The 10,605-nt window shown below is 47.1% G+C and overlaps 1 protein-coding gene across 1 annotated transcript; it reads right to left on the bottom strand.

The window, feature by feature from the left end:
- Window positions 1-2,418: 2,418 nt before the first annotated feature.
- Window positions 2,419-5,686, bottom strand: LOC122022535 (receptor-like protein kinase HSL1). The gene is made up of 2 exons (XM_042580562.1): window positions 2,995-5,686; window positions 2,419-2,923 (listed from the first exon to the last, which is right to left on the bottom strand). The coding sequence occupies exons 1-2, from the start codon at window positions 5,588-5,590 to the stop codon at window positions 2,550-2,552; spliced, it is 2,970 nt and encodes a 989-aa protein (XP_042436496.1). The 5' UTR covers window positions 5,591-5,686; the 3' UTR covers window positions 2,419-2,549.
- Window positions 5,687-10,605: the final 4,919 nt, after the last annotated feature.

The following is a 10,605-nucleotide window of genomic DNA, read 5'->3' as shown; positions in this document are numbered from 1 at the left end:
TATTATATTAGGATTAAGAGCACACACTTCCATAATAACTAAGGTTTAGTTCTTTTACTAAGTCAGTATAAAAAGAACTTACCTAAATGATCCTACTCAATACACTTAAAGTGTATCAGTGTAATTTATTAGTCAAGATAAACTAATACTTAATTACACTACGACTATTCTGATTGTTTGTTCCTTTCCATCTTAGTCGCGAGCAACTGTTTATAATTTATAGAGAACCGACAACATGATCTTTTGAGTGTGACACCACACTTCATGTTGTCTACTATATAAATTAATTGAGCAATTACATTTAATAAATAAATGCAGATATTGACCAATGTGATTCTTTTATTTCAACAAATAAATGTTTACAAAAGCTAAGCTTTTAGTATACACTCTAACAGAATCCACTAGGACTTTTTCCTAAGTCAACGTAGGACTTTCCTGCAAGCTCAATCAAACTTGTTAGATCACAAGACGCCTTAACTTTGAACCCTTTGACATAATCAAAATTCAGGTTCGATCGTCTGCTGCTTCTTGCACCAACATTGACCCTGTAACTTTTGAGTTATTGACCATGAGCCTTCCTCATTCTATGTAAATCCCCATCCGTGGGTCCTCCCGAGATTATATGTACATCCCCGAGTGACATTGCTTTCAATCTTTTTCTTGGTGAGATGGCTTTGAAGCCCTATCAGGTGGAGAGATAACTCGGTGCTCTTTGTGTTGAGGAACATTTTTCTGTTGAGCAACTAGAGAGGGCGATTGTCGCGATGAGCCAGGTGTCGGGTGCCCGCTCGGTTGGTTGATGACTTGGGATGAAGGCTTATTTTGTGAGCACTGTTTGGCGGTTCGGTGAATCTCCTAAGCTCATTGTTTACATTCTTGAATGGAATGAGTCTTGGACTTATGGTAAGAGTAGAAGGTGGGGATCGACCGATGGGGTTCGAGGAAAGATGTCCGAACGACCTCTACTATTTGCACAACTCTTTCTACATGCATCAGGTGATGATGGTTAGGACAATGATCTCTATTTTGCATGGGAGGTGGGAGAGCTTTCTGTTCCGACTGAAATGAAGGGGTCGAGATAATAACCTCCTTTTTTCGGGCAAACTGAACTTCTTCTACATTGACATATTTGGCTGCTTGGCTTAGCAGACAGTCAAAATCTATAGGGGCTTCTTTATTAAAGAATGGAAGAAATCTTTATCTGTGAGTCCTTGAGAGAAGACACTCATTGATATCTCAAAAGTTGCCGAGAGAATATTCAAGGCAACTTGATTGAACCGCTGAATGTATTTCTTCAATGTTTCCTTTGACCTTTGTCAGGTTGAGTGTGGTCTTGTGGTACTTTCGACTGCTAACAAAATGATGAAAGAAAATAGTTTTGAAGTCTTTAAAACATAAGATGAGCGATGGAGGAAGTCGGTTGAACTACCTTTAGATCGAGCCAGAGAGTGTTGTTAAAAACACTTGGCACTAAACGTTATCAATGTATTGATGCAATAGAACTACATTTTAAAATTTGTAGAGGTGACCTTCAGAATCGATCGTTCTTATATATTCCTCGATCTACAGTGGTCAGAAATGGTGAGGCCACCCGTCATCAAGAATCCTCTAAGAGAAAGGAGTACTTGGGAAATTCCTCGGCCTATCAATTACCGGGGCTTTGCCCTTCTGAGGGTCTTGTGGCGTGTCTTCAATAGAGGATTCTTAAGATCACTTGGATCTCACGGATACTTCCACGGGCATCTAAATCGGGCGCCCATTAAACCATCGGTGTTTATTCTAAATTAAATGGCTTCCTCATAAGAATCTCTGCCTGATTCATTTTCTAGTTAAATGTAAGAAGGTAGATTAGGGTCTAAAGTTGAGTTTGTTGAATCCCCCTCCCCCAAATTAATTTTTGGTGTTTAGAGGTAACAGAAAACATTTTGTCTGTTAATGAAGAATATGAAGCTTCTAAAAGGGAATGACTCACTCTCTAGATGCCCAAAAGTCACGTGCTAAAAGAAGTTTATTTTTTTCACTGTTCGGCACAACTGGAAGCGCCCTTTAGCATTAAGGGCCCTCTTGAAAAATAAATGTGCATGAAGAATCTCCAGCTGCTCTCGCGTTGGTCTCAAAACCCAAGAGAATGGCACATGTTCCAACTGACTTACCATCTTGACCACCGACAGGCATAGCTGTCCTTTATGCTGACCTAAAATGACCATCATCTACCCAATAAACTAATCCAGAAAACAGTGCTACTGTCACTGCAGCAGAAAACAATTTAGTCAAAATATTCATCTGATCTTCTTCTTTTCTGTTAGTGTTCATCTGATGTCTGTTTCATCCAATGTCACCAAACTTAGAACAAGAAGAGGTCTTCTTCCTCTTCTCACGCAGCCAAACCTTGTGAGGAAGAATGATAAACCAAGTCAGTAACTGTCAAAGCAATGGAGCTGATTTTCTCTTTGTTGGATACATTTGTACTACTACAAACACCATGGAAGCTACCACAAAGAACAGAGTTGAACAAAATGGCAGCACAAGAATAATTCATCCTTGACAGTTCATTCAGCAGCATAGTTGTAGTAAGGAGAGAGTTTTCCGCGATCATTCTCGGCGTTGGCCTTGTTCTGCGGTCGCACTTCTTGCAGCATCTTCACCACCCTCTTCATCGACGGTCGATTGATGGGGAGGGAGCTGGCACAAAGAAGGCCAATATTCAGCACCTTAATTATCTCCTCCTTGTAGCTCAGATCAAGCTTCGTATCAACCACATGCTCCATGCCCTTGTGTTCTATCATACTGCAGACCCAATTCACAAGATCCTTCTCGCCGTACTCCGGATCGACGGGCAGTTTTCCGGTGATCAGCTCCAGAATCACCACTCCGAAGCTGTAGATGTCGCTCTTCTCATTCACCCTCAGTGTGTATGCATATTCTGCACATATGTAAGAATGTTTCAAATCTTTCAGCTATGAATTAATTAACAGAGTTTCGAGATCGACAGACCTGGAGCTATGTATCCACAAGAGCCAGCAATCACGGACATGGATTTAGGTCCCTTCTCAATGACCTCGACAGCTTTCGCCACCCCGAAATCGGCCACCTTGGCACCGAACTCTCCGTCCAGCAAGATGTTGTTAGACTTGACATCCCGGTGCACGATCGGCGGCACACAGCCATGGTGCAGGTAGGAGAGCCCCTCCGCTGCGTCGAGCGCAATCTTGTACCTCGTCGGCCAGTCGAGAACGGCCACTTTGCTGCTGTGCAACAGGTCCCCCAAGCTTCCATTGGGCATGTACTCGTACACCAGCAGCTTGTTATCCTTGTGAGTGCAGCAGCACCAGAGCTTCACGATGTTCTTGTGCCTGATCTTGCCTAGTGTCGCGACCTCTGCTTCAAAGGCATCGTCCATGGAAGTGTTCGGGTTTGCGAGCTGCGGCTTAGATGAGCACCAGAGCTTCTTCACTGCGACGGTCTCTCCGCTGCTCAGCACGACCTTGTAGACCTTCCCGGACGCGCCGCTGCCGATGAGGTTCTCTTCGTCGAGGGAGTCCAAGATCTCGTACTCGCTGAATCCTAGTTTGTGGAACGACTTCAGCGTCCACTTCGACTTGTCCATGGCTTTCTTGTACTTGCAGTACCTGCGGGTGAACCAGGCGAGGCCGGCGATGAGGATTAAACCGGCGAGGATAAGGGTCGACCTGAGTAGCCAGAGGAAACCATGGCGGTTGCTGGTGGTCCCCCGGGAGGCAGGGCAGAGCCCTGCTATGTCGCCGCAGAGTCCGGGGTTCCCCAAGAAGCTACTCAGGAAGGCTTCGTCGGCGAACATGGGCGGAATTTTGCCGGAGAGTTGGTTGTTGGAGAAGTTGAAATGGCTCAGCTTCAGGTTCTGGAGTTGGTCGGGGATTTCGCCGGTGAGGTCGTTGTTGGAGAGGTCGAGGTAGTTGAGCACCGGTAGGCTACCGAGCTCAGGAGGCACGCCGCCAGTTAAGCCATTGTGGGCGAGATTGAGATCGGTGAGCTTCTTCCAGGAGTGGATTCCGCGAAGCAGCTCGCCGGAGAGGGAGTTGTTGTGGAGGTCCAGCTGGATGAGGTTGGCCAAGTCGCCGAGCGAAGCAGGGAGCGGCCCGGCGAGCCGGTTGTTCCCCGCGGCGATCTCGATTAATTTCTTCGCAGCTCCTATCTCCGACGGGATGATGTCGGAGAACTGGTTGTCTTCGATGAGGAGCGAGGAGAGATTGGCGGCGCCGGAGATCAATGGAGAGATGCTGCCGGACAAAACGTTGTCTCTCAGATCAAGCAGAGAGAGATGCGGCAGCCCCCAGATGCCGCTGGGAACCGGGCCGCTCAGGGCGTTGCTCTGGAGGCGAAGCCGAAACAGCGTCCGGCACCGGCCGAGGCCGTCGGGAACTCTGCCGGAGAAGGAGTTCCGTAGGAGGAGCAGCTGCTCCAGCACGCCGCGGTCGCAGATGCTTGCGGGGATCTCGCCGGAGAGATTGTTCGTCGACAGATCCACCGTCACCAGCGGCGTCGTCTTCCCCAAATCCGCCGGGAGGGAGCCGTTGAGCTGGTTCATATAGAGCCGGAGATCAGCCAAGCTCTTGGACCGCGCGATGCCGGCGGGGATCCCACCCGTCAGCTGATTCGTGTGCAGGTGGAAGCTCTCGAGCAGCGGCGCGTCGAAGATGTCGTCGGGGAGCGGACCTATGAGCTGGTTCAGAGACGCATCGAAGAACCGCAGCTCAGCGAGCTTGCCGAGCCCAGCCGGGATGCGGCCAGAGAGCGAGTTGTTGTACAGCTCAACCTGGATTAAGCCGGGGAGCTCGGCGAGGAACTCCGGGAATCCGCCTTGGAGGTGGTTAAAGGAGAGGTCGAGGTAGGCAAGCCTCGAGAGCCGGCCGAGCGACGACGGGATCTCCCCGTTGAGGTTGCAGTGGCCGAGGGAGAGATTCTCGAGAACAGAGAGGTTCCCGAGCGACTCCGGGATAGGCCCTTCGTCGAACAGGTTGTACCGGAGGTCGAGCACCCGGAGCGTGGAGACACCGCCGAGGAAGTCGGGGACGGTGGAGGTTAGCAGGTTGTAGACGAGATTGAGCGTTTCGAGTTGGGGGAAGCGGCCGAAGGCCGCCGGGATTCCGCCGGAGAAGTTGTTGGAGGAGAGATCGAGGGAGGTGAGGTTGGGCAGCGCGGCGAGCGCGTCGGGCAGCGGGCCGACTAGGTTGTTCAGCGACAAATTGACGACGGAGAGGGCGTCGCAGCCGGCGAACGCGGGGCCGGCGAGTGTGCCGTTGATGTAGTTGGCGGAGAGGTCGAGCGAGGCGAGGTGGGGGAGGCGGCAGAGAGTGGAAGGGAAGGGGCCGGTGAGGCTGAACCCGGTTAGGTTAACGGAGGTCACGGAGCCGGAGGAGCTGCATCCGACACCATTCCACGCGCAGGGCGCGTCGTCGTCGGCGTTCCAGGAGGAGAACGCGTCGGGCGGCGCCTCCAGGCCGTCCTTGGCCTCCAGTAAAATGCGGCCTTCTTGGTTGACGGATGAGGCCCCATTGAAGAGGAAGGCAGAGACGAGTGAGAGGAGAAGAAGAAGAAGAAGAGGTGTGATCATGGCGTCTCTGTTCTGTTTCAAGGCCGAGGAGAAGAAGAAGGCAACATGAGGAGGAGGAGGAGGAGGTGGTGGTGGTGGTGGAGGTAGACGAGCGAGGGTGGAGGATGGTGATAATTAAGGAGGCAATTCGTACGAGAAGTCAAGCTTTGCTTTTTGTGATGTTTTAATTAATTAATTAATTTTTAAATAAATGTATATTTATTTATTTTTAGATTTGCGATCCAGTCCCACAGTGACACACTACTCTAGATTGATGCCGGCCTCAGTTTATTATTTTCTGATATAATATGTTTTTTTGGATAATTTTTAAAAAAAAAATAAATCGTAATTACTATAATGTTGGAGTAAGATTTTATATTTTAAAAAGAATCGGTGAGGTAGGGCACAATTTGATTAGCAATTAAAAAGGAATGGTCCTTTAATGATTCTGATCAAATAGTGGTCCTTTTGAATTTTGCCTTCTTTCTAGCAAAAAAAAAGTTGATACATATTTGTGAAGGTTTGTAATAAATAGTCTGGCTGTTAGATCAGTAAGTTATGAATTATATGGAGAAAATAGTCATTACTCTTTTGGATTTTATAGAGGTCTCGCCGAGTTGTAGGTCATGGTGCGATAAAATAAAAATCTTATTTAGCTCGAGTCCGGTTGAATCATTCTCTATGGACTAACTACTAGTTGATTTCTAGTGCACTTGTGAGACAAACTTAAGGCACGTAAAAGCAAGCCCTCTGCTACCTTGGTTAGAGTTTGATTGTATCTTTTTATTATTTTTTTTAATTGATATTATGTGTCCAGTTTATACTGATAAAGTTGAGGATAATCAATTCCATCTTATGAAATTTTTATCAGACCTAGTGCTCTTAAAATAATCATCCATTAAAAAAATTCATCCATTAATTAATCGAAATTGAAACTTGATCTCCAGATGTACGAGAAGCTGAAAAAGTACTATGTAGCTGTATCATTGCCCTAGAGGTGAGTTATTAGAGTTTGATTGCAGCATTACAATAAAATATCATAATTCTTGCCTGAGAGCCTCTTAAAGTTTGTCCCATGAGATCTATAAGGAAGGTAAATCATGGAGAATTTTGTTTAGTATAGTGACTCTTTGTATGAGATCAAATGACCCAAATACATTTCGCACATGTTGAGAATCCGAGTTTGATTGCATGTATCATTGTAGCAAAAGGTGATTATACTCATCCCAGATGTCCCTCACAGTCCGACCCTAAGTTATGTAAAGAGAAATAAATCATGGGGTTAACTTAAACCCGACTGTCAAATTGGCTAGGGGTGGGAGGAGTATTTTTCCCTAAGGGCATGTACTCGCTGTTGGTGCAGTTTGCATTAACGGTCTAATTCAAGTTTTGATAAATGACAAGTGAATTAAGTTATGTGTCTTTTTGATCTAATTGTTTTACCAAGTGTGCAGGAGATGACGGGTCTAGAAGACCTGATACCAGGCTGAAATTCAGCTAGGTCCGCGGGACCCGATAGTTGGTACAAAGATCAGATAGGTCAAAGGGTCGACCTGATATTTGGTAGGAAGCCCAGCTGGGCCCGCAGAGTTTGACAATTGACAGAAGTCTAGTTGGGTCTGCGGACTTGACAACTGACATGAAGACCTGATGGGTCAAGAGATTAGTCGATGGACTGCAAATTGGTAAGTAAAGGTAGTCATTGAAGGAAAGTGACTTAGTAAGGACGCATCTCGGTTGAGGGGCAGTAGACAGTGGTTCAGTTAAAGTCCATTTTGTATCCCTAAACTGAGACCTTGACTAGTTCCTGATCCCGGAAGGATAGGACTAATTATCACTGCTTATGTTTATTGTGCTAACTATGTTTTACAGGTTATTATCTATTTTGAGCTAACATGGACTTGCAAGATCGATTGGCACAAATTCACCTCGGATAAACAATTCAGATCGGGCTGAAGGCGCCCTCGCGCGTGGGCTGAAGGGGCCTTGGATCTAATGGAAGACGCCCTCTCGTGTGGACTGAAGACACCTTAGAGCTGATGGAAGGCACCCTAAAGAGGATCAGAACGTTGTTTCGTTGTGGATGAGAAGCGATCTTCTCGGGATAAAGCTTCAAAGTTGAAGGCGCCTCCATAGGCATTGGAGACACCTCCAACATCCTTTAAGAGGGCTGCTCAAGCAGTATTTGAAAAACAACTTGATACTGAGCTTCTACGACTCCTTTGCTGCCTCGATTATGATTTGCTGCTACTGCGCTGCTACTCCGCGATATTCGACCGTTGTTGGCAGATTGACATCAACACACGAGCCTGTTTAGATTCCTATCTACTAAAGTGTTGGTAACACTCTTAATTTATTGTTTACCTCTCATATTGGCAAAAAGGAAGTGTAGGATGTTACATTGTCGTATTTTCTATTTTGTATTCGATTACCTCTTCCAGCGGTTCCGGAAGAGACATTTAGTGGATTACCCATTGATAGATTCGTGGGACATGAGTTTTGTGTTAGGATCGTTCGTACTCGGCTAGAGAGGGGGGGTGTGAATAGTCACCCCAAATTCTCGCGTTCTTCCTACAGTTAGGGTTAGTCGCAGCGGAAATACAAGGAAGAAACTAAGGAGAAGAAAAACAAACCGATGTAACGAGGTTCGGAGATGAACTCCTACTCCTCGGCGTGTCCGTAAGGTGGACGAAGCCTACCAATCCGTCGGTGGATGAGTCCCCGGAGAACCGGCTAAATATGAGCTCCTTATGAGTGGAGAAACCTCGCCACAACTACTTCTTGCAACAGCAAGATAAGGAGTACAAATACAAGAGAAGCAAGAAGTAAATACATAGCAAATGTAAACAACCCTTGCCTTCTCGTCGACTGTTGAAGAAGCAACAGCTTCTCAGACGCCAACCACAGCAGCAGCTCAGTCGGAGTCCCAGCCGAAGGAAGAAGCTCACGCGAAGCTTGCGAAGAAGAGCTCAACAAAGCTCAAGCACCGCAGCACTTGGCAAGAGAAGAGGAAGAAGATAGCACGGAAGATGCCCTCGTCTCCTTTATACCGCGAAGAAGAAACAAAGAAACTAGCCGGGAGAAAGCGCTGATCGATCGGTGGACCGATCAGGCCCTACCGATCGGTCCCCGCACCGGTACGTAAACATTCTGCGTACTGATCGATCGCGGACCGATCAAAGGATCGGTCCGCCACGACCGATCGTGAAGCTCGATCAGCGCCTTTCGTGGCTATCGATCACCGATCGGTCTGCAGATCGATCGAACCAATGGAGCATTCGGTTACCGATCGGTCACCGATCGATCGATAACCAGTGACTTGGTTTTGCCCAAACCAAGTCCCAAGCCTTCCAAACCAACATTCGGTCAACCTCGACCTGTTGGTACTTCATTCCTAACATCTGGTCACTCCCTTGACCTGCTAGAATTCCCCGCCAAGTGTCCGGTCAATCCCTTTGACCTACTTGGACTTTCCTCAACACCAGATGTCCGATCATCCCTGATCCATCTGGATTTTCCCTTGCCTGGCTTCACTCACCCGGACTTTCACCTGGCTTCACTCACCAGGATTTCCACACTGCCTAACATCCCAGTTAGGACTTTCTCACTGCCTGGCTTCACTCACCAGGACTTTCCAACTGCCTAACATCCCAGTTAGGACTTTCCCACTGTCTGACTTCACTCACCAGGACTTTCCACACTGCCTAACATCACAGTTAGGACTTTCCCACTGCCTGGCTTCACTCACCAGGACTTTCCACCTCGTGCCAAGCTCCCTGCTTGGACTTCTCCGTGCCAAGTCTCCATACTTGGACTTTTCCAGTGCCAAGTTCCCTGCTTGGACTTTTCCGTTGCCAAGTCTCCGTACTTGGACTCTTTCCCGAATCAGGTCAACCTTGACCTACGGTTACACCAATAATCTCCCAAACATCTATTCTTGTCCCATATCAAGAATACAACTCTTCCACGAGTGTCAAACATCAAAATACAACTCAACTAGGTCAACCTTGACCTAAGGTTGCACCAACATTTTGGAGTAGGAGTCGCCGAAGGTTCCGAATCAAGTAAAATCGACTGAGTTTTCCTTGTGTGTTTTCTCTCTTTAATTTTTCCGTTGCGTAACTCTGTTTAACTGGCGATTTTCGACGAATGTGATTTACCCCTCTCAGGATCCAACACCTGTTGGGAATTGATCCTTTGCCTTATTGTAGTATATAAGTTTGTCACCCTTTAATCGATTGGGCATCTTGATTGCATTCATGGTAGCAAAAGGTGTAATCCGTCATCTCACCAGCCCCATACAGTCGCCCCCACGATCATCCGTGAGGAGGTAAATCGGGAAGCTATAGTTGGCTAGTGAGGGGAGGACTTTTTTCCCTCGATTTTATCGAGATTTGAATACTTACCCTATGGTAGCAATTATGCCTGCACTAGCCAACTCCCCCATCAACCCATGTGGCTCCGAGGGCATCTTGATTGCATTCATGTGGCTAAAGGTGATTTACTCGTCCCAACTCCCCCATCAACCCATTCCTAGGCAAACACGAAGGAAGTAAATCACTGATGACTACTAGCTATTAGTACAGTGGTCAAGATATAAGGGAAGACATGTTCAAACACACCTAATTTTAACCATATGATCTAATATGGCAACTCCTATATTTCAACCATCTCACCATCCCGAGGTACATCTCGATTGCATTCATTATGGCAAAAAGGTGAATACGCTCGCCCCCAACGCCCCCGCCAACCCGTCCCAGGGTCAACACGGAGAAGGTAAATCACGGGCGGCTACTAGCCTTTGGAATAGTGACTAACATATAAGGGAGGTATTCATCTCGATTGCATTCATGGTGGTAAAAAAAAGGCGAATACGCTCGCCCCCAGCGCCTCCGCCAATCCGTCCTAGGGCCAACACGGAGGAGGTAAATCACGGACGACTACTAGCCTTTGGAATAGTGATTAGCACATAAAAGAGATATGTATTTACCTCGATTTTACTGAGAAAATCGAGAATCTCGATTGCATTAATGATG

This window comes from Zingiber officinale, chromosome 9B, assembly GCF_018446385.1.
Source record: "Zingiber officinale cultivar Zhangliang chromosome 9B, Zo_v1.1, whole genome shotgun sequence".
NCBI classification, from domain to species: domain Eukaryota; kingdom Viridiplantae; phylum Streptophyta; class Magnoliopsida; order Zingiberales; family Zingiberaceae; genus Zingiber; species Zingiber officinale.
Note: the sequence above shows the minus strand (reverse complement) of the source record. Positions and strands in the feature narration are given on the sequence as shown.

Coding starts and splice junctions, on each gene's coding strand:
- LOC122022535 (XM_042580562.1), bottom strand. CDS start 5,590: ATGATCACACCTCTTCTTCTTCTTCTTCTCCTCTCACTCGTCTCTGCC. Junction 2,924..2,994: donor TTGTGGATACATAGCTCCAG/GTCTGTCGATCT, acceptor ACATATGTGCAG/AATATGCATACACACTGAGG.